This window comes from Panthera tigris, chromosome B2 (assembly GCF_018350195.1).
Source record: "Panthera tigris isolate Pti1 chromosome B2, P.tigris_Pti1_mat1.1, whole genome shotgun sequence".
Taxonomy (NCBI): Eukaryota; Metazoa; Chordata; class Mammalia; order Carnivora; family Felidae; genus Panthera; species Panthera tigris.
The window spans coordinates 143,857,528-143,882,142 of NC_056664.1; the positions used below are offsets into that span (position 1 = coordinate 143,857,528).

Consider the following 24,615-nt stretch of genomic DNA (forward strand, 5'->3'; position numbering starts at 1 on the left):
AGAGGATGGTGTTGGTTGAAAGGGTGGAGAGGACCATGTCCCCAGGATGTGGGGGACACTCATGAGAAGGATGATTTGTTTTCAGAAATACCAAATAAGAGGTGTGCTGTCTAGTTAATAGTAGGCTTACAACCTATAGGAAATATGTATGAACCGCCTCCCACAACAGAGTCCCAAACCCTTAGCCACTTTCCTTCCTGGTTCTTCTTCCGCTCTCTGTTTCAAAGGCTTATTTTGGGAGGCTTTGCAATGAGCATGCACCAAAGAACAAAGGGAGGAGGGACTGAAAGTCTCTGCATCATCTCAGGGAATGTACATTTGTTTCAATCAGACTACTTTGTGCCTTACATGAGCATAGGTGACGTCTGGGTAAGGCTGTAACCTCTGTAGTACTCAGCCAATGAGGAGCCAGGGGAGGGACTTGCATGCTAGGAAATTGTCTGGTGTAACTGCCCTGAGTGTGCCTGTCCATCAAACACCTGCTCTTGCAAGAATGTTGATTAAAGCCTCACTTCACTGTGCTCTGAGGCTCTGAGTCTCTGGGTCCCTCCTCTGATTGGGTCGGTAGGCTTATTTCTCACGTACTGACCTCTACCCACCACCATCCATTCACCCTTTCCTGCCTCATGATAATTTTAGCTGACAGATGGCATCCACTGCCTTTGGGGCTGGCCGTGGGGCCATGTAACTCGTTTCCCTCTGCCAGGTATGAGCTGTGTGACACTTCTGGGTCTGGCTGCAAGGAGTGGAAAGTTCTCCCTGACTCTTTGGCACCACGTATGAAGGCAAAAAAGGACTTTGTGGGGCAGAGCCACAATCCAGGCTCAAGATTTTCATGAGAGAGAAACAAACTTCCATCCAGGTAAGTCACTGCTGTTTTGGGTCTTGGTCACACCCCATGGAACTGATGTCTGAATAAATACTATAATGGAGTACACAATGATCCATGTATCCAGAAGAAATGAGGAGAAAATTTTTATTGTTGATTACAGCTACTGTGGACACACAAAAGTATTATGGGATATAATCTGAAGGTGATCTTGTCTGCTACTAGAAAGTCCTCACCAAGTAGCTCTTTATGTTGTTATCTGCCCAAAGTTTTCAGTGAAAGAATTCTTTTGGTCATTTTTAAGATAATGCACATGGACCACTTAAGAGATTTGTACCTGAGGAACAGAAAACCCAATTCAACTGACTTAAGTAGAAAGGAAATATACTCCCTCCTGGCCCAACAACACAGTGGCTTTTTTTTTTTTTTTTAATTTAAGAATTTTTTTATAATTTAGTTTTTGTTTTTTTTTTAACATAAAATTTATTGGCAAATTGATTTCCATACAACATCCAGTGCTCATCCCAACTGGTGCCCTCCTCAATGCCCATCACCCACTTTCCCCTCCCTCCCAAAGGACCTGAATGTGAGATAGGAAACCATCAAAACCCTAGAGGAGAAAGCAGGAAAAAAGCCTCTCTGCCTTCAGCCACAGCAATTTCTTACTTGACACATCTCCAAAGGCAAGGGAATTAAAAGCAAAAATGAACTATTGGGACCTCATCAAGATAAAAAGCTTCTGCACTGCAAAGGAGCACAGTGGCTTTTGAGCTAATTAACTGAGTAGTGCAGCCAAGACCAGAAAGACCTGGTTTCTTCCCCAAACCAATACAAGTAAGGGTCATGGGAATAGTAAGACTGGGTTAGGTGACTCAGGATTTTCTACTGACTTGGGTATGAGGTCGCTCTCCAAAGAGACAGATACTAGAAGAAAACTCAGTGTTCTGTTAGCGAGAAAAAGAGGAAGACGTATGTTTGGAGGGAAACCAACGCAGTCCACTGCAACCTGTCCATGCACACACAGATTCCATCTGTGACCTGTCAGGAGCTCACCCCAGCTGGGTGGGTGGCCAGACACTCAGAGGTGGTACTTCAGTGGCAAGCAGTCTTCTTTGTAGAGGGAAGATAAACAGCCTGTAGAGCAGGCTGCTTCTTTTCTTAGTTTTCTAGGGATAATTTGTGTCCCTACCGATTTATGATTATACATCAATAAGGGTTAAAATGGTGCTCAGAATATTAAAGGCATACCCGGTAAGTGTTTTATCTACACCATGTTCATTATTGAAGTCTAATGCTTTTCTGAGATCATACTAAAACAATCTTTGGTTGCCTCAGAACAACAAACTAGAAATTCACACAGCTACGTAGCCTCCGAACGACCAATTTGGAGACCCTTTTCAAAGTCTCTGATCCATTCATACTGTGAAGCAGTTTTTATGCAGTGCACTATGGGAAGTTCTGGGTCAATAGATTTAGTCTAACAAAGATCTTATCTCTTTAATCCTATCTTTCTACTTCAACTTTTCTTATTGATGAAGCGAGGCTCCTGCACTTTACGATAATACAATACCTTACAACACCACTTCTACCAAAGCCAGGCCGTGTGGTCACAGAAAGCAGTCTTTCAGAAGCTTCCTTTGACTTGGACTTACTTCTTCCCAAATAGCAGCCGTCTTCTGAGACGCTGAGAGCTCTGCTCTCTACTCCCTGTTTACATGTAAAATGGTTTCCACGAATGGTCTAAAGAAGGTTGCTAAATGACTGGGCGATTTCTCTTCCAGGAGGCATCCATTGCAAGCACTTCACATTCTTTTAAACAGCCAGCAAATAAAATTCCACCCTATCTCTGCAAAAGACTAATTTATAACCTGATTGGACCCGTTATGTCTTCTTTTATTACTTCTTCCAAATAATCACGCACTGCCGATTTGCAGGTGGATATACACGAAGAGCCTCACGTTCATGGAGAAAGAGGCAGTAACAAACACGACATCCAGGAATTCGCTTAAGAATTCTCTAGGGATGGGTCACATTCTGTAAGTGGAGTGGTTTCTGTCTGTGGAGTAGCCTCAGGAATAGCTAATTCAGACTTCCTTTGAATTATGGACGTGTCAGTTTAACACTAATACCTTGAGAGGAACCGGGGGGGAAAAAATCACTCGACATTAAATTCCCAGCTGTCACAGCATGCTGGACAATAACCAACAAGGCTTTGGGAAGAAGCATGTATGTCAGGAACAATATTACTCTTTGTAAAAGGGAGTGACGAGCGGTGTGGATGGGAGAAGAAACAGGCATTCTGGGCCTGGCTTCTACAGAAAGGAGGAAGAAAATTGCTTTCTTTCTGGAAGTGAGTGCAGTAATAGGTCCACTTGACAAATTACTTCCTAGAGTGCATCAGATCATGTTATCTCCCTCTGAAAGGATTTCTTCTTGTTTTTATCCTTCTTCTGACCCTGGTTCAGGAAGATAGGCAGACGGGGCAAAGCTTTTACATGTGGCCTATGCCTTATCCATGGGTTTATAGTCTTACTTGATTTTTTTTCTTCTTCTGGAGAAAAATCCTTAACAGAAATCGACGTGAAACAAATCTTACACTCTATTCAAAATATAAACTTTAATTTTTTTTTTTTATTTTTGAGAGCGAGTGTGTGTGAGCAGGGGAGGGGCAGAGAGAGAGAGAGGGCGACAGAGGATCTGAAGCAGGCTCCATGATGACAGCAGAGAGTCTGATGTGGGGCTTGAACTCACGAACTGCAAGATCATGACCTGAGCCGAAGTCAGACGCCTAACCGACTGAGACACCCAGGCACCCCCACAATATAAACTTTCAAATGGACAGGTGAACAGAGGCCTGTGAAGCAGGCTCAGGGAGTCCTGCCAAGTTTACTTCCTGTGGGCCTCCAATCCAAAAGAGAAGGTGGGATTCAAGATCATGTTGGGCCAGGCCAGATTCGACTGGCGCAGACTTGAGGGTCCTATTCTTGCGTCTCATTCATTCTGTGCTGAAGATATAAAGATACTGTTTGAGGATCTCACCCGGCAGAATCCTTGGACCCACTGAATGCACAGCAGGGCACAAGGGAGGCTAAGATCCAGGGGACACTTAGTTTATGGGTCTGTAATAGACCGTTAGCGACTACCACCAATACCAGCGATTTGTCTTTACCCAGGAAAAGCCCTGTTCCCTCACAGGAGATTGCAGAGAACCGATCTCATAATTTATAGACTTAGCCTTTCCAGTGGGATATGTGACCAGCAGTGAGAAATGCATTGCTCTGGTGCCGAGTGCCTGTTTTATCTGGGCCATGTTGTACTCTGTTTCAATTTTACTGAAAATAGGTATAAACGAAAACGGGATGAGCAACAAAAAACCAGAGAACACACTGCAAGAATGTAACCCCTAGAACACAGGTATGTGCACGGCATCATCAGCATATGTTTTCCTCTAATTTAGGAACTACTTACGCTATTTTAAAGCTCCCCCGGAATGAAAAGCCACCCATTCATATTGGTCTGTTCCATGCATTTGGTGACATGTCCTCATGGAGCTTATTTTGAGAACATGAATAATATTTCCCAGCAGACTTCACTCCCACTTTTCTTAAATATGTCATTCAACTAAATCAGTATGACGGGAGAGTGTGCTCTCCACAAATTAACGCTTGAAAGATGCCCAGCTGTACCACCTGCATCTCTGGGAATGAGTGTTTACAATTCGCTTTTCCTGCTCTTGGTCTCTGCTGATGGAAGGCGCGTTTCCTCTTCCCTAGTCTAAGCCCAAAGCAACACTTTGTCCGAAATGGTGTCAAATTCTACCTAATTTAACTATTGGTTATCTAGCTCTTATTCTTAACATATAACATTACTATCTTTTTTTTTTTTTGGTAATATTACAAGTTTAAGGAAAAAAAAGTTCATAAACTAAGAAATCCTTTATGCCATTAAAAGCAAAAGTAATATATCTACATGTTTAGAAATGTCAAACATTACAGAAAGTTATAAACTAAAAAATGGAAGCTTCCTTCCCTGTATCCCCACTTTCTCTATACAAAGGCAACCACTGTTAACAGTTCCTTTAATTCTTTCCAGAAAATATTTTATATACTTAAGAGTCTTAATCTTCTGTTTGTGCTCTTTTTACTTAATTCTATATATTAACAATTGTTCCATATCAACACACAGGTTGACCTTATTCTTTTAAACAGGATATTGTATCTTACTGTATAGATATGCCAAAAATATACTTAACCACTATGATATTCCTGAAAACTTGATTGTTTCCACATTTTTATCTATCACAAAACAGTGCTACAAAAATATCCTCCACAAATATCTTGATACATCTCTATGATTATGTCCATAACTTCTATTTCTAGTAGGATCATATTACTGTTAGACCTATAGGAGCAGGGGTTAGGATTTTGCAACCCAAGTTAGGACAGAGAACTTTGATCTGCAGGGATGATTCTGTGATGGGGCTGACACACAGTAGGTATTAATGTAGGCAAACAGATTTTATTTTATTTGAGGCAAACTAATTTTAAGCACTGGAATTAAAAGCCTGGATCTAGCTATAGCTTAAGTGGACACCTGCCAGGTCTTTGGGGATAACGTGAATAATCAGCTATTGTTGAACTTACCGCCAAACGTACACTGGAGATGAATAAAGTATTAGTGCTGTACGTGGGACTTAGGAACCCATAGAGCAACCAAGTCCCTTTGGGGTTTCATACCAAGTGCATGTAGGTATGATGCACAGGGCCGGGCCTCACAGACAGGGGGTGAACATTTAATGTTAAATCCAATCCTGGGGGGACAAGGCATTTTTGATGAATTGAGAGAATGATGGCAACCCAAAAGGACCCTAAGACTTCTTATCACTCTGAGTAATATACTGATTACTTACTTAAAGTCAGAGAGCCTGCCTGGCTTTTGATCTGGGGAGATAAAAGGACTATTCCAGCTGAATACATTTGAGAATAGAATTGGAGGAACAAAGTGTGGTACATCCATGTGACGGAATACGATTCATCTGTGTAAAGCAGCGAACTCTGATACATGCTATAGCGTGGATAAGCCATGAAAGCTTCATGCTAAGTGAAATTAGCCGGACAGAAAAGGACTCTGATTCCACTTAGTGTGAAATACCTAGACTAGGCAAATTCATAGAGACAGAAAACAGATTGGAGATTACCAGGGACTGGGGGGGATGGGGAGTTGGTTACTGCAGAAGCGGTACGGAGTTTCTGTTTGGGGTGATGAAAAAGTTTGGAAATAATCAGAGCTGATGGTTACACAACATTACGACTGTACCTAATGCCACTGCTCTGTATGCTTACAAATGGTTATAAATGGCAAATTTTATGTTACATATATTTGAGCACAATAGAAATTAGTGTAAAAAAGGCAAAATAAAAGAGCAGAGAAAACCGTTTTGATGATCATAACCTCATAATCCGGAGTATGAATACCACCGTGAAAGATGAGACCCAGAAAGTATAATGAAGCAACGGGAATGAATAACATCAGATCCTTGAGGCCACTCTCTAAAGGCAGCGGGACGGGAAATCAAGAAGCCCCGGGGCACAGGAAGGAACGATGGCGGCCAGGCCCTAGATAAATCTGTAGGAGGAACCAGCGCCTGCAGGGGCTGCCGTCCCGGAGAGCCGTAAAGAGGGAGGAGCTGGAGGCAAGTCCGAAAGAGGACGTGATGTGTCTCTGGGAAGCTTCTGCCACCAGATGATAGAAGCCTGAGAAATGAGGGCCGGGGCCGGGGGACATTAATTAGTATAACGACACAGAGCATAGCTCTCTGTCCCCGAGATCTACCAGCGGCCTCTGGGAAGAGAGGCCCACCCTTCAGGATACCAGGTAGGGGAACTCCAGCCGGCCACCCTGCGAGAGCGCCCCCAGCAGGGCGTTCACGGCTGTGTGTGACCCACGTTGCACAGGGTTGTGGTTGCCCTCGCATTGTGCTGCCGCCGTTCCGGACTGTATGGAAAACCAGAACAAAACCCCAAACCCCACAATCCCGTACCATTATCATACTGTCCTATGCTCTTAACGCTTTATGAGATTGACATAATAGTAACATCAGCTATGTTGATGAAACTATTGTATTCACCAAAGTATCATTTATTCTATGGAATTTAAAGATCTTCATGTTCACCGAAGAGGAATCATCTGAAAAAACTAATCACCCACAATCATAACGTTTCATCCTCTCTTCTCCATGGATCTTACGCCCATAGGACTATGTATCAATGGCTGCTTAAGAAAATAAAAAGGTTTCACTATAAAAATATGCAGTGTCAAAAATACACCCACAACAATATGGTATACAATTTCATTCTTTAAAAAAGCATACTTTGTTAGTTCTCTACAAAGAGGAAAATGTTGTAGGTGTAAGGTTCCTAGCCTTTGGTCCCACTAGCTCATTGTGACTGTGGTATGCTTGCTGTTGGGCATCGTCCATTGAAAAAATTGAAGCAAATGCTTTCCTTCCCAAGTTGTTCCGCGAAACACCCATCCTATAAAATGCACCACACAAAAGGCAGTTCTTGCTGTAAAGAGTTTAGGAAATGCTGCTTGTGGTATTCTATTTGTTCAGGCAAAAATGCGTGTTTGCATACTGAAAGCTTTAAGGCGGGGGAGAGGGGACACCTCTATTTAACTTAGCTTAACACTAAGTTTCCAAGCTCTCTGATAACGGACCTCTGCCAAGCCTCTCTGCCTCTACTCCAACTTTCCTCCCAGTAACATCCTCTGGAACCTATGCTGAATGAGCCTCCCTTTGGAAAATGCGGCTGTACATTTTTGTTCTTAGGAAATGACTTTAATTTCTGGAAAGATTTTCCTTCCTAACCAGATGGAAGAGGTCGAAGCGTTTGTATCTGAGACACAGGAAACTCTTTTTGGGTGATATTCTAGTCTTTCTCTAGACTCATGCTGTCTGATAGGACTTTCTGTGCTGACGAAGATATCATCCTGTATCTGCATTGTCTAGTCCGGTGGTAGGAAGCCACATGTGGCCGTGGAAGCATTGGAAATGTGTCTATTGTGAGTAGGAAACAAATTTTAAATTTTATTTAATTTTAATTTAAATAGCCGTGTTTGGCTAGTGGCTACCATACTGCACAGCAGAGCCCTAAACTGAAGTGAGAGCAGAATCAAAAGAAATTCAGAGAAACTATGTTATCTTGAGTAGAAGTCTGTTTTCTAGAGTTTTCTGAGCTCTCTGGTAGCTTGTAGAGCTAAAGAAGAAATCAATTTACCACAAAATTGATTTCCTAACATTATTCAAAGAGATGGAGCTTACCATTTTGAAAGAGTATCATTATTTCGGACTTCCCTTTATTTTAACAACAACAACAACAAAAATAGCTAAAGACACGTGGAACGGTCACTGGTCTGAGTTGGGTTAGAAAATACGTCTTTCTGTTTCAAACCACAGAACACTTTCTAGGAACATTTGCCAATTGATAAATGTTTTCCAGAGGAATGGTATACAGTACTTGTTTGTACGTTTGTGAACGATTCCTTTAATTAAAATAAATATTCTCCAAAGCTTTCTATCTTTGCACTTCAAGCTGTCTCTCACACAGAAAGTCTAGCGAGACTTGTTTCCAATCTGCAAATGAGCCAATCTTAGAGTTTAAATTAGATTTTTGGACACATGTCAAATAAACATAGAATGCAGATTTTTTGACATTTCATAACATTAGCTTAAAAAATACTTTTATTTATATATCGAAGAATATATATGAAAGATTAAAAGGTTATATAAAAGAATAACGTGTCCACAAGCTATGATTCTACTCTTTATGTGTTGCAGAGGCCGGGTGGTTGAGGCAAGCGAGGTGTATGATTGCAACTGGAGCTTTGTGCTTACAAACTCCCATCGAGGCACATTGGAAAATACCTATCCCTTTTGGTGTCTCCTTGGAAGCATCACAGTATAAACCACATGTATTTGGAGTCTAGATTTTACTCTCTAGTCTTCCTTTTAAAAAGAGAGAATTCAATATAGGTTTCAAAATACTTCACAAAATTTAATTAAATGTTGTATTTTTATAAAATTAAACTATCCTTAAAGAATAGGAAAAGTAACCATTTTGTTTCCCCTTGTATTATTAGATATTGTCCATCTGCTTGCTTTTTATTTAAGAGCTCCATATATTGAACAAAAAGCCTCCCCACCTATTCATTACTTTAAGTTTTTAACTCAATAATCCGATCTTTGAGTGAAAGACTAGGTATCTGCATTTGTCTTCAATGGCTCCTTTCCTATGTAAAATGAAGCTTGGACTCTGATTTAACTACAATCTTCAACAATACAATAATGCTATTGTTATAAGCAGTTTGAAATCACCATTTTCGACAAAAGTTTCTTTGCACGTAGCAGGTCATACTCCATAGTTGTGCAGATCTAGACTTGGGTTTGATGCAGCCTCTCTATCTTGGAGACCCTTTTCAAGAAAAATGCAAGAAGATAACCTTGGTAAAATCAAGGGGTCTGTGCGAGTGTGGAGACCACGGTGAACGCTTCATGAGTGCCTTGATAAATCTGCCTCGGAGCAACATGTACTCTCCAGTAAATTAAAGAGTGACTATAGGGTGCCTTAGAAAGTCTATCTGATTTCCTTAACAAATGGTCAGTAGCATGATTTTTTTTTAAAGCTGCTTTTTTTTCAGTTGTTATTTCATCCTCGGATTTCTAATTTAAAAGAGAAAGTTCTTCATCTAACTCCTATTATCCCAGATGAGAAATGATCTCTCAGTCATATAATATCCCCAAACAATACCAAACAAGATAATGATGTTTTATTTATAGAAAACTCACAAGGTTTGATTGCCTTAGCTTTCTGTATTCCCAGGTCAGCGAGTATTAATGTATTCCATATTTTGTTGCTGTTTTCCAGTATTAAACATGTCAACATTTTACATTGGAGTCATAAAAGTTAGCGAGATAGTTTTGATGAATAGAAATAAGGCCGGAGTAAAGAATAATGCATAACATGAATTCCTTAGGAAATCAATTAATATTTTTATAAGCAGTAGTAAAAATATGGTCAAGAGTTAGCAGAGAGTGAGGTCAGGCTATTTGATCCCCAAATATATTCTTTGTTGAGTTCCATCTATCAACGTAAAAATATTCTGTGCTGTGGGAAAACCAAAATCTCAGTGCACCCAAGACTAAAACATTTTATGTATCAGAATGTACAAAATTCTAATTTGGCTGTGTAGCCTTTGACAGGGTACAAAACTGTAATGCTTGCAGCACTTCCAGGCTCCTAATTGACTTTTTCTGGATCCCTGAGCTTAGTACATTTTGCTCTGAATTATGTATTATGTGTGCAAGTAAACCACTGTATATTTTATACTTTTTGATGAGGTTCTTGTTGAGGCAAGGGAAGCAATTCTAATATTGGGGAAAATTGTGATTAATATTTGAAAATAAAAGTGATAGTGTATTCATATTACTTCTACATTATTAAGATTCATCCATCCATCCAATGAATGTTGAACTCCACATGCATGGATTTACTGAAGACGATAATATCAAGACTAAGAATGGGAATATAAAGGCATGAAACAAGGGTAACACTTCAACTTAAATTCTGGGACACGGGACTCAAGCTCAGATAATTCTTTATAATGGTAATAAATTTGCTGGAACCATCACACATCTGTCAGACCTTTCTGAGATGGACTGACATTATCATTTAAATAGAAATCCTTGCCTTCATTTACTAGCTAAGGTATACTGCTCTCCAGGTAGCAGACAAGTCTAGTGATATAGTGGAGCAAAGGATCAAGTAATCTGATTTTCCAATGGGCATTACTATATATTTGAATAAGAGAGTCATAAATACTAACCTAAGTACCTATTTTAAGAAGCCAAAGACAGGCACAATACTGAAGTATATATGAAATCTATATACAACAGTAATCATGGGTGTATGAAGGACCATCTGGGCATGTAGTGGTGAGCCGACTGACTGGAAGACTGGATCCATCCAACCCTGGAGTACAACACATGGAGATGTGTCTCAGCTCTGAAAATGGGTGTCCATAAGCACAACACAATGTACCTCTGAGGCCTAATTTTTAAAGTCTGTTAATGACAGGGAATTTGACTCTCAATCTTTTTACTCATGAGATACTTTTTGTAATATCAAGCATTTCTTGGATACCCAGATAATAAAAACCTGTTGGTAGTTGAGAAAAAATTAAGCACAGATAGACTCACAGATATCTTACATTAAACCTGTAAACTACAGCCTGAGAACCACTGAGGTTAATGATATTTAGAGAGTCTTCATATCCAAGACTCTATGATTCTTCCATAGCTTTCCTGGAACACTGTGCAGGATGAGGTACCCGCTACTCCCTGAGGGAGCCCATTTTGTTGTTAGTTGTCCATGGTGTTAGGGCAAATGCTAAGCAGTGACTCGTCTTCCTCTAACCTCTACTTACTGGGCCCTGTTCTGCCTCTGAACAACATGAACTAACCATGATTTCTGCCACACAACAGCTTTCCATTACCACCCTGAAATCCAGAAAAGATTGGCAGCTTATGTACAAATCATAGCAGAACTGCGTACATCAGAGAAAGGGGAAGAGAAAGAAGGAAAAAAGTGAAGCCAGAAAATGAACTTCAAAATCCGCTACTAATGGTCCCCTTATATGCTATACCTGGAACACAAATGTGGCTTCGTGTTTTTGACCAGTTACCTTTCAGAGGGACACCTTATTAGTTGCACCATATGCAAGGTCTTCAAGAACAACTTTAAGTTGTCCTTGTGCTCCTGCTGCAGCGGTCAGCCTAGAATAGCCACCATGTTTGCTCATAGAAAAGTCCATTGGGATGTCCTGAACCACAGGTATCAAATTTTCTGTATAAAGACTACAACGTGAACGACATTTTGCCAAAGTACTGTGTAGGAAAAGCAATTCTTTGAAGGGCTAAAAGAGTGAGGTCTAGGTACTTAATTCCCTGCTGTAGATATGGCTTGATCTGGCTCGATTCTGGAATATTTGGAGGAGAGCAGCAAATGGTTCTCTTTTATGTAGTTTTGTTTGGATATCTAGTCTTTTAAGCAAGGTGTTGATAAATATTGATTAAACTTTTGATTAAATATTAAATAAATATACATTGTATGCCAGGTATTGTTCTAAGCACTTTACACATATGATCTCATTTCATTGTCGTAACAGTCTTATATGGGGTTGCTATAATACACCCTGTTTTAGAGATGAGGAAACTGAAGTGCAGAAATATTAAGACCAGTAGTAGCTGGTGGAGACAGGGTTTGAACTAAGGCCTCCAACCCAATCTCCTTTTTAACCACTACAGAATCCCCAAAAGCATGTTGGTTGGGTTAACATCCTTTCGTGAAAGTCAAGAGTTTGAAGGAAAAGGGTAATGATGAGGTCAATTTATCTTCTCTATGTTGAGAAGTCAAAGCAATGGGAATTGATGTAAGCCTCAACAGGAATATGGGGATTGGGGCAAAAAGACAGGGAGAGAAAGGAAAACATCAAGTTAGGTGCATACTTTAGAAAGTCATTTCTTTGTTCTTTTTCCAAATTCTTCAAATTGCAAACTGTGGGTTCAGAATATGTTCATGAATTCTTTGATACTCTTTTCTTTAAGACAGTGCCTAAGTGCCTTCCCTTTCAGGTGGGCTGGATCTTACACATCAGTTCTAATGAATGAAATAAAGTCATGGGGTACAACCTTGGAGATCAGGTCACACAGGCACTGTGGTTTCTCTTCACTCTCTTGGATCATTTGCTCCAGGTAAGTTATCTGCCACTGTTGTGGTCAAATAGCCTAAGAAGAGGGCTGGGTGGTGGGGAACTGTGGCCTTCTGCCAGTAGCCAGTGAGGAACTGAGGTTGTTTTCAGTCTCTTATCATGTGAATGAACCATTTTGGAAGTGGATCTTCCAGCCCCAGTCAAGCCTTCAGATAACTACAACCCAGCTTGACTACAGCCTCATGAGAGACCCTGAGCCAGAACCACCCAGCTAAGCTACTTATGGACTCCTGACCATCAGCGACTCTGAGATAATAAATGTTTATTAATTAAACATCTAGAATTTGAGGTTATTTGTTATGCAGTAATAGATAAGTAATCTATAAACTGACAAGCACACTTTCAAAAACAACAAAACAGAACAAATAATAATAAAATAAAACTCATCACCTATAATTTCGAAAGGACAAAGAAATATTCTGAAGATAGCTCTCCTCATTAAGGTAAGATTTGCCCCCAAACTCTTTAATCCAAAGATATTAAAGCAATTCAATTCACTCCCAAAGTAATTTTCCATGATTTGGAGCTTAAATGTATGTTATTTACTTACAATGTGACATTGTATGCAAAAAGGAAGCTATAGCTGTTCAATATTTAAAATTACATAAAACTTTTGAAGTCCTTTTTTTTATGTTTATTTATTTATTTTGAGAGACAGTGTGTGTGTTAGCAGGGCCTTGAGGGGTGGAGAGAGAGAATCCCAAGCAAGCTTAATGCTGTCATCACAGAGCCTGACATGGGGCTCTGTCTTACGCACTGTGAGACTGTGATCCGAGCCAAAATCAAGAGTCAGACACTCAACCAGCTGAGCCATCCAGGCACCCCAAACTTTCAAAGTTCTTTAAAGCAAATGAATAACTGAATGCAGAAGATGGGCCAAAGAAACTCTTTTCCCCATAAAAAATGTTAAGATCTTAACATCCAGCTTTAAAGAATGGAACAACGGCAGGCAATTAGCAGGCAGAAACATACAATTTAGATATTAGTGAAAAACTCTTATAAATTATTTTAAAAGAAAACATTCACTAGCATTCTGATCCCAGAATTTAGCAGCTTGCTCAGGCCACACACAATCGGCGCAGATTACACAGTTAATGATGATGATCGGGGCTGCAAAGTGTAGTTTGATTTTCATAATTTCTAAAAGTAGCAAACATGACTTGTGTGTCCATCCCAATGTGATCATGACTATTAATCCAGAGCCATTTTTTTCTGAGTAGGCATCATGGTATCTCACTGGTTTTCAATGTCCACTTTCTCTACATTATGGCTCAGCTCAGGGCTTTGCAACCCACTGCATGACAGATAGCTTTACTAAGGACAACAGATACCACCTTATGCATAGGTGACTTACAGCTCTCAGCCAAAAATTAGGCCCGGGCAATATGCCTCTGCCATCAACACTCCTTCCAGAAAGCTCCTCATGAAGTTGCAATTTTAAAAGAAATGTTTTCCCATCAAAATTCAATACCATTTTATAAGCACATACACCTTCTTCCTTTTCTGGGCTGCATGAAATTTAATATCAGGATTATTATCCATTTGTCATTTCAACCTATAATTTAGCAAGCCTTTTTGTGTTTGAGTTATGCTCCCCTCACACCTTCACTGTCAGCTTGCAGCCATAGATTCATTCAAGAAGCCATCTGGGTCATATTGGTTGACCTCTTAGAACAAACATTTTCCATGTTTCTTATTCTGCTTCCCTAAGAGGCACCATTAGTTTTGCTCATCTCTATTTAAAATGATTTTTATGACACAATAAAATTTCAAGTTTTCCATATTAATCTTCATTTTATTTCTTGAAATACTTAGGCAAACAATTTTGTTAAGACATCACTGATGGGAAATCCTCTTTCCCCTTTACTCTGCCTACTTAAAGTAAACTCTGAAAAAAATAATAAATATTTTCTCTGAATCAGCTGAGCACCAGAAAGAGAGTTTAAAATCTGGTCTAGTAATTCACAATGCCTTACAGAAGACACTGTGATAAACGATTAAAGCAAAAAATCTGAATAGGACATCAATGAAGGTCTATGTTCATATTTGGGATCCTACGTAAGAATTTAAAAATCTCATTTCTTTTTAAGTTACTCATTTTGAGAGTGAAAGAGAGAGAGAGAGAGAGGGAGAAAGCATCTCAAGCAGGCTCTACACTGTCAGCACAGGGGGCTCCAGCTCACGGAACCATGAGATCATGACCTGAGCCGAAACCAAGAGTCAGATGCTTAACCAACTGAGCGGCCCAGGTACCCCTAAAAATCTATTTTCTTATACATCAGTTCAAGGACATCTGAGTACAAAGGGAAAAATGAAAGTAAAACAAATAGATAATCTTTGCCAATTTGCCAAAAAAAAAAAAAAAAAGCACACAAAATCAACACCCAAAGGTGTAGGTGGTACTTACCCCGCAGCCCAGACCATTTCCCCCTTCACAAGTGACCTTCCTCCTGCCTGGCTCGGGAAGCAGCCCTGCTCCACAGCCAGGGTGAGGGCACAGCACGCCCCCCATCTGGAGCACACACTCTTCAGCGCCATATTGCTGGTACCGGTTGTACTGTGAAACACAACATGGGTTTTTCAAAGTGATAATATGAAGATGTGCTGTTTTAGCCAAAATGTTAACAGCTGGTGGCGTGTGGGTTTTCTTGTTAATCTGTTTTGGTTAAAAAAAAAATGGGGAGGGGTGGATAAGGTATTATCCAACACAATGAAAGGCTTTCCAATTGCAATTAGCAAAATGGATAACTTTGTATTTCTAGAAATTGGTCTTAAATATTTCCCCCCAAAGTTTGGATTTGTTTTTTAAATTTTTTTTGATGTTATTATTTATTTTTGAGACAGCGAGAGACAGAGCATGAGCAGGTGAGGGGCAGAGAGAGAGGGAGACACAGAATCGGAAGCAGGCTCCAGGCTCTGAGTTGTTGGCACAGAGCCTGATGCGGGGCTCAAACTCACAAGCTGTGAGATCATGACCTGAGCTGAAGTCGGACGCCCAACCGACTGAGCCACCCAGGGGCCCCAGTTTGGATTTTTAATATTACTAACATCACCTCCATTTAACAGTCTTATTTCAGGAATTTTAGGAGACATATCTATATTTTAAGTTATGGACACATAATGCATCGTTATCAGTCTTATCAAGTGGTATATTTTCATGCCTCTATTCAGGTGTCTATGAGTTTTTGAAACCATTTTGAAAATAGGTCCTGATATTCTACCCTGTGCTAATTGTGGGCAGCTCACAGGATATCTGAGCACATCTGAGGAATACTGAGCACATTCAGCTTGATGAAGAAGATTCATGTTTTCCTTTCATCATTGTTCCCTTTCTTAAAGTATGGTTTCTTTTATCCCTGACTTCATCATGCCCTTGCATGGCTCGACCCCCTCCCTGGTTTCTCCAGCCCGCAGAATAAAACTACATAGTGCAGGTTCCAAGGCCATCCTATTGCAGCCTTGTTATTGTTCTCCTGGTGTTATTTGATCATATTCTCTTCTAAACTCAGATCAAGTCAAGTGGATTTGCTTCACTGTTAATTAATTTATGCAACCTTCATTGACAGCTTACTATGGTCAGACTGTGGGTGCTGGGGATACTGCAGTGGACAAAATAGACACCTGTGCTCTCATCCACATGAGGATAATGATAAACACTGAAAGGTTATATTTCAGTGGGAAGGAGAATAAAAAACAGGGAAGAAACAGATTTGGGGGAAGATGGGGACTACAGTTTTGAAGGGGTGATTAAGAGATAGGGGATGCCTTATAAAGAAGATACATGTGGGCAAACATCGAAGGGAGATTAGAAAAGCAAACCATGTGGCTACCCATGGGAATGGGCTTTCTGGCCAAGGACAGAGCATTACCAAGATACAGAAGCCAGAATGTGCTCGGTGCTGTGAGATAGCAGAGGCCAGTGTGGCTGAGTGAGACGGGACAGGAAATGGCAGAAAACATAGTCAGAGAGCTCTTGGGAATCTGGGCTCTGTGGGTCCCTGAAGGCCAGTAGAAGAGTCTGGCTGCCTTTCTGAGAGAAACAGGAACTATGGAGACTTTGGAGCTGTGGGGTGACATAATATGACTAATCTTCTAAAGATAGCCATCTGGCTGAGGTGTTCAGAATAGACTCTTGGGGGCAAGGAGAGAAGGAAGAAGCAGAGGGGCAGGCGGGAGGTTTTCAGCAATCCACATGGAGGATGGTGGTGGCTCAAACCTGCAAGCTAGTGGTGGAGGTGGGGATCAGCTGGATATATGGTGCAGGTAAAAATGCCGAAATTTTTAGGCAGATTGGATACATGGTGTGAGAAAAAAAAAGAGTCAAACATGAACATAATGTTTTTGTCTGAGAAGACAGAAGGACACACACAGACACACAGACACAGACACAGACACACACACACACACACACACACACACAGAGACAGAGACAGAGACAGAGACAGAGAATGAATAACCGAGATGGAAAGACTTTAGAAGGACAGTGTGTACATGTGTGTGTCTATATGTGTGTGTGTGTGTGTGTGTGTGTAGGTTGGGAGTTGAGAAAAGGAGCCATTATTTCTATTGTATTTATCTTCAGTTTAATAAACTGCTATGCAGCTAAGTAAGATGTTGAGTGGCTAACAATGTATGAGTTTGGAGTTTAGGAGAAAGAAGTGGGTTGTAGATACAAAATTTGAAATCATATGTGCATGGAGGCTGGGAGGAAAAGGGTTAGCACCAGGCCTCCCATGCATTTTCTCATTTTTCTGGCCCCAGGAAAGAAAGAAAGATGACTTGGTCAAATCCTCTTGTAAACACGCTAATGATACATCCATACAATGGCATTTGCTAGAAAAGATTCTTAACTGTGGAATACATTAAGCAGGAAATGCTTAAGTGATGAATGATTCCTTGAATGATGAGTGATGGGATAGCTTATATAATTGAGAGATTGCACATTAATGATCATTCCAGGTACTTCTCAGAGACCTCATTCATTAAGTCTTGCCTGTAGTACACCCTGATACACTGAGAAACGACCCAGGGAGCTCTGCTAAATGACGCAGACTTCTCTGTGGTTTGTGGGCACCTCATTTTTACCCGCCTTTGAAGCCATTAGGAGAGTGTGACACAAGGTTACATCTAGGATTCCTGAGCGTCTGATTTGACAGCCTGACTCTGTGTTATCTCCATAGCCATGAGACTAGCTGAGACCATCTAACCTTTGTAGGGAAGATGAGAAGGAGCCAGCAAAGGGCACTGAGAAGCAGCAGCCTATGAGGCAGGTGGGAAATGAAAAGGATGTGGGTGTCCTGGGAGCCAAGGGAAGAAAATACTTGAGTGAGGGTGTCATGATAAATTGTCTCAAAAGCTGCCCAGAAGGCCATTACTGGAAACTGGCTGGAGCTGGAAATACAGATGTCACTGGGGTCTTGGCAAGACCATTTCAGTGGAGTCATGGAGCCAGAAATCTTAGTGGAGTCAAATGGAGTCAGGACAAAATTGGAGGAGAGGAATTGCAAGAGGCAAGAATGGGTTCTTTTCCCCGTAGGAGTTTGGAGAAAAGAAACATTGGACAGCGGCTGAAGGGGACAGAGGGATTGTAAAGGAGTTTCTGAAAATGAAGAAATAATATATTTATATGCTGAAGGGAGGGGGTGGGAAGAGAGGAGAGAGTGGATGATGTCAGCTGGGAAACGAGCTCTGTCCTAAGGAGGTGGCACACAACATCCTCTCATGGAACTGCGAATGATTTCAATAAATATTTATCGGAACCCTCTGAGGTGCTCAGCTCAGTACTGTACCACTAGACCTTTCAACTTTTATGCCTTGGCCTCGCCCAAATGGGTATGAAGTTTTAGTTTTATAAGATGAATGAGTTCTGGAAATCTAATGTACAAAATGATAGTACAGTGAATAATACTGTATTGTATACTTGAAATTTACTAAGAAGGTAGGTGTTTCAGAACAACAGGGCTTTAACTTACCATTTTCTATTTGACATTTGTATTTGCTTCTTCTACACTGGTTTTTAAGAACACAGAGGATGGTAGAATAAAACACTATCCCACAATAGCTCAATGGCCTTATCTCACACACATACAAGGATATAGAATAATAGTACCAATACTATCACTATGAATATGATTACTAAAAACCTCAAATACATTTTCACATGTTCTACTGTTTCTTTTGCCAAATTAAAAAAATGTTGTTGTTTTTTTTTTTTTGTTTTTTGAGAGAGAGCACGAGCAGGGGAGGGGCAGAGAGAGAGGGAAAGAGAGAATCCCAAACAGGCTCTGAGCTGTCAGCCTAGGGCCCAACCTGGGGCTTGATCTCATAAACCATGAGATCGTGACCTTAGCCAAAACCAAGAGTCTGATGCTTAACCAACTGAACCACCCAGGAGCCCCATTGCCAAATTTTTATAATAATACTGTATCTACTTTGTTGGAATATACACCCGTTCCATACTATGCTTTGTTTCTCTTACCTTTCATGTTATCTTAAGTGTAAACACACACACACATGTACACACAAACACACAAACACACGTAATGTTCCCCACAAGTTCTTACGTTGATATCTTTCCAGTAATTTTGGTTGTTAGAAGCTTGTTCTCTAGTAAATTCCTTGGAAGGAGTGTATAGGAAAAATATTCACGGAGGACTTGCATATCCGTGACAGTTTATTTGGGATCTTTATTCTTAAAAATGAATTTGGCTGGATATCAAGTCCTAGGCTCACATTTTTTCCCCCTTGACCATCTTCACTGTCTTACTCCATGTTCTTCTGGTGTAAGGTGTTATGGACAAGCCTGATGACAATTTAATTTTTTTCCCCTTTATACATTCAGTTGATAATCTTTTCACCAAGATGCCCAAAGGAATTTTCTTTCTTTAGAATATGGTAGTTTTGTTAGAATATATCTTGATGCTGGTCATTTTCTGATCGATTTTTTTGATTCAAGGAAGCTGTATTGCATTTGATTTTCAGTTATTTGCTCTATTTTCTTGCTTCGACGTGTCTCTTACAGGATTTCTAGTATATGTATATTGGATCTTCCTTACTCACCTTCTAAATCTGTCGAATTTAATCTCTGGAATCCTTTATCTCACTTTACTTTCAGTTTTTAGAAGTTTCTTCCTTTTCACTTCCTCTTTTAAGACACTATCTGTTACTTATTTTTATTTGTATAATTTCTTAATAACATGGTTCTTTTTGAAATAGTTACTTTAGCTTCCACCGGACTGACATGCTTTTATTGTCTCTCAGGACATCATTCTGTTCTTCATTCTCTGTAACCTCTTAAAAATTTTATGGGATTGAACCTTGCTTCTTTCTGCTGCACAGTTTTACATGAAATCAGTCCTCCTGACACTTTAGAAACAAGTAGGATCCAGAATAGCTCTTGGTGCCTCTGGAGTTTCCTCTTCCGGTTTTGGGGGTTTGGGGATAAACGCATGGGGGCTCACCTTCTGTCACCTCCCAACTTTGTTACCCTACTTTTAACTGGATTTCCTCTTTCCTTGTCCCCTTTTCTGTGCCAAGCATATTTCTGCTCAGTGGGAGGCCTGGTCTCAAAAGCGATTTTTGGCTGGTTAAGTTTTGAGTTCAGGGGACACAGTCTCTTGTCCCTCCAGACTTGACTGTGGGCCTTTGCACTTCCCCTCATCCTTTTGTGTATTTGTATCTCCTGAATTGGCTATAGTATCTTTTAAAAAATTTTTTTATGTTTGTTTATTTTGGAGAGAGAGACAGACAGAGTACAAGCAGGGGAGGGTCAGAGAAAGAGGGAGACACAGCATCTGAAGCAGTCTCCAGGCTCTGAGCTGTCAGCACAGAGCCTAAAGTGGGGTTCGAACCCACGAACCACGAGATCATGACCTGAGCTGAAGTTGGACGCTCAACCGACTGAACCACCCATGCACCCCTGCTATAGTATCTTGTCCGTAGTTGGTAAACAACAAATTGTTATAGGATGAGTTAATGAAATATAACTCCAGTGAGCATCAATCAATTAAATAATTCTAATAAAATAATCAAAGGCAATGGAAATTAATATCAGTGATGTGGGATGGCTTTTCTATTTTAAATAAATGGCTCTCAAGCAATTGGCTGTTTTCTGATTTGATGACAGATTACCTATATATTTAATTTAGCTAAGTGATTTTACTACTATGATGATAGCTTTTATCTAGGAAGAAGTTAACCTATGGACAAAGTCCAATAATGCTTTAGTATTCTTGCTGATGGCATTTGTAGTGGTTCCAAATACTGATGAAATGTAAAATTATGTTCCTCTTTCCACTCATTAGTTAAGGAATATTAAAAAAAATGACTTTATTATAGTCATTCTACTTATGATACACTCAAGAGAATTTGAGCATACAATTTCTTTCCTCACGGAAGACAAATATTTTAATTTATATACCTGGCCATTTCTGATAATTAAAAAGTACACACATCTGAAATGAAACCTATGCCCACTGAGTGCACTGCCTTTTTTTTTTTTATTACATTGTGAACTTTGTAAGAACAAACATTTGACCTAGAGACAGTAATGAGTTAGTATTTATAGAAAGTTTCGTATCCTAAGGAAAGAATTTAGACATGTAATTACACGTATGTCATTAAAGATACTTATTCGGTTCCCTTCAAGATATGGCCCACATTTCCATAGATTCCTCTCAACTACTAAACTGGCATAAAAATGACAATTCATTGAAAGAAACCTATATGTTTACTGGAGACTTGTAACAAATTAGCAGGAAGTAGAGCAGAATATTTACATGTGTCTGAGCGCAAAATACACACAACAGTGGCAAAGTGATAAATTGGTGAACATGAAGAAATGCTGATTCGATAGTACTTGCATAATCTGCAAGGAATTGTTTTCCTCATCAATAACGGGTAGCGTTTTACAAACAGGACTGAAGGAACATGATTAATTTGCAACATGGACTAGGCCTGTGTGGAATCTATTGTCAGGTGGGCGCAAAAGTAGCAAATTCCCTTTAAAAAATCACTTCTTTAGTGTTTGTCTTTGGAATCAGAGAGTGAGTGTGTGTGTGTGTGTGTGTGTGTGTGCCTGTGTTTGTGTAGACAGCTTCATACTTACCTGCTGAGTAATGCTGTTTAAGCTGTTATTAAAACTAGTTTGCAAATTTATACGTAGACTTTCATAAAATGGATAATCCACAGACAGGTAACTAAGATAATTTAAAGCGACAACATAGTATTCGCAAACATTTTGGAAAATAAGTATTAACAAAGCATACTACTTTGCCCCCAAGAGAAAAAAAAAATTAAAAATTTCTCTGAAAATGCATTCTGTTAGTGTGACCTATCAGGTAAAGATCTCAACTCATTGGTATGGTTTATATTTTATTTATTCGAGGAGTAAATTATTCAGTCTTTACGTGTATGCTCATGGATTCTTGTAAAAGTGGAAAATACCCATTTTTAAAGCACAAAGTTCATAGAAGTTTCAATAAACTCCCATTTTAGGAATCTAAATAACGAATCATGAGAGAGTATAATCAAATGGGGGTTGTATTTTGGTGGTCTGTAGGTAGTTAGAAGAGTTGAGTTGGGTAGAATATTGTTCTATAATGAAGCAAGGGTCACAGGTTCAAATCCCATATGGGCAAGTTAGCTTCCCCTTTCTTGCCAGCCATTGACTGCCTGCTAAATACTGGTGGTCACTCGAGGGGTCAGGCTGGGAAGGGTCTGCACCTGACTACCCTGAACCCCTAGAAAACCACCCAAAAGGTGGTAGGAAGACAGACACCTCTCCATGGTGATACTTGATTTGCATGCTTTCGTAAGAAAAGAAAGCAAAAAGGAACCTAAAATTTAAAACCGCGGCAAATGTGAACAACAGGAATAGCAGGTAAAACTGGCAAATGTTCTGTCAAAATGAGTCACAGCTTGTCAGCAATCTGGGAGCTGCATGGCAGCCTTTCAATTTCAAATCCCCTGAGCACGGAGGAGGTGGGTTTTTGTTCCTCCGTGGAATTTTCCAGAGTATCCTTTTGGGGGCACTCAGGTACAGCTACAAAACTACCCCTCCGCAGGCAGGGACCTGTCTTGCTTTCCCTCCCTAAATTCTGGCTTCTGTTAGGTCTTAACAACGACGAGCACCAGGGGAATCCCTCCCTGGGGCCTCTCGTAACCCCCTGTGGAGGAGAGGAATCCCCATCAGAAATACCATTCACTGAACTACGACTCTGTCCCAGGTGCCGGTGCTGACAGACACTTCGTCTATGAAGTTCATTCTCTGCCCACTCTGGGAACTGGAACACGAGACCACTGAGTCACAAAGAAGTTCGGTCCCTTGCTGACCTTCACCCAGGCAGGAAACCCCCAATCCCACATCAGAACTCAGGGCTGTGGCTCTAAACACCACCCTTTCCCCAAAACCAGGCTGCTTCCATTTTCTCTCTTTTTCCCTTTTTATTAAAAAAAATTTTTTCAGCTCACTCTCCCACAGTCATCTTTTGGAAAATAATGAAAAACAGCTTATTATAGAATTTCCTTTTTGGATAACAAATCTAAAATAACTTTATAGAGAAACACACATTCATGATTAATCCATTTCTCCTTGCTCTGCAGACGATGGCCTATTTTCTGTATGTATTAGAATTAAAACACACACACACACAGAAAACAAACACTCATCGAATCCTCAGTAACCTTAATCTTATTTTTCCTCATTTGCAGGTAGTTAGACCCGGGAGAGTTGGTGACAGCCTCTGTGGGTGTGCCCGCTACATTGCTCTTTGTATTTTCTGTTCTGTTGCTATTGTTTTCTTCATCCCTGGACTCCTGTCATGGGTTGATGAAATAAATTGGCTACAGAAAGGGCCGGACCTTGATCACTGCATAGAGAAACCATCAGAAATCATCAGAATGGCTGAAATCAGATGTAAGGAGGAAACAGATCAAACAGCACCTAAAATATAATTGAAGCTATAGATTATGTCCTGGATTGCAATTTATGAGTTTTTTTTTTCTTAAAGTTTTTATTTATTTTTTGAAAGTTCTCTCTATGCTGCATGTGAGGCTCAAACTCATGACCCCAAGATCAAGAGTCACATGCTCTACTGACTGAGCCAGGCTGGTGGCCCTGAAGCTTTTTTTTTTTCAGATGTTTTTGATGACACAATGTCAAAAAATATTTCGACTTCCAGTGGCTATGGAAAGGAGGTCAAGACCATTGCTTTCTTTGTCCCTGGTCCTTGCTGTGGCCACGACAGTGCTCCTCGGAAGGCAAGGCTATGAAGGTGGGTAACCTGCGAACCGTTTTCCTCACAGGGGTTTCTACAGTGGGTGTGACCCCCAGAGACTTCTGAAGGCTTTGCAAACAGGACTGCTAAGCATGTGCTGTTGATCGGGCAGGCAGCAGAGGGCAGGGGGGGCCATGGACACATGTTATTTACCCTTTGCTACAGTCCCTGAGAAATGGTTTACGAGTGGTACTACTGTTGGCCTCCAAGCTCAAGCACCCCACCCTCAGAGGAAGGGGGTTCGTCTCTGACTTCCTTGAGAGGTACTTGGTGCTCATCTCCTGCACCCTCGTCCTCCCTGCCTCTCCCTGGGCTCTCGTTTCCTCTAACATACTTCCAAATGGAGCTCCATAGGCTTCACGTGGTCCCTTGTCTTTTATCTCCCTTTGGCAACTGAGGGACTGAAATGATGTGTCCGAGGGCACTTGTAACACACATTGGTAACAAGTTTCATTTCATGGACTTAAAATACCATCTGCGTGACAGGGACTCCACATTTATCTCTCCATCTTTGACCCCTGACCTCCGTCTCCTGTGAGTTCCAACTCATACACCCAAATCCTGGCTTGCCTCCTTCTCAATGCTTCCGGCCTAGCAAATCTGCTCAGAGTTGAGCCGTGGGTTCCTCACCTTCTTACCATCTTACCCATCATGGTAAAATAACACTGTGGGACTCCTTCATTT

The 24,615-nt window shown here is 40.5% G+C and overlaps 1 protein-coding gene across 2 annotated transcripts in view; it reads right to left on the minus strand.

The window, feature by feature from the left end:
- Positions 1-24,615, minus strand: part of PRKN (parkin RBR E3 ubiquitin protein ligase) — a 1,336,804-nt gene that overhangs the window by 174,162 nt on the left and 1,138,027 nt on the right. For both annotated transcript variants that reach the window (XM_042987489.1, XM_007097240.3), the window contains exon 9: positions 15,063-15,212. In XM_042987489.1, coding sequence (XP_042843423.1) covers positions 15,063-15,212 — 150 coding nt within the window. The remainder of the gene's footprint in view (positions 1-15,062; positions 15,213-24,615) is intronic.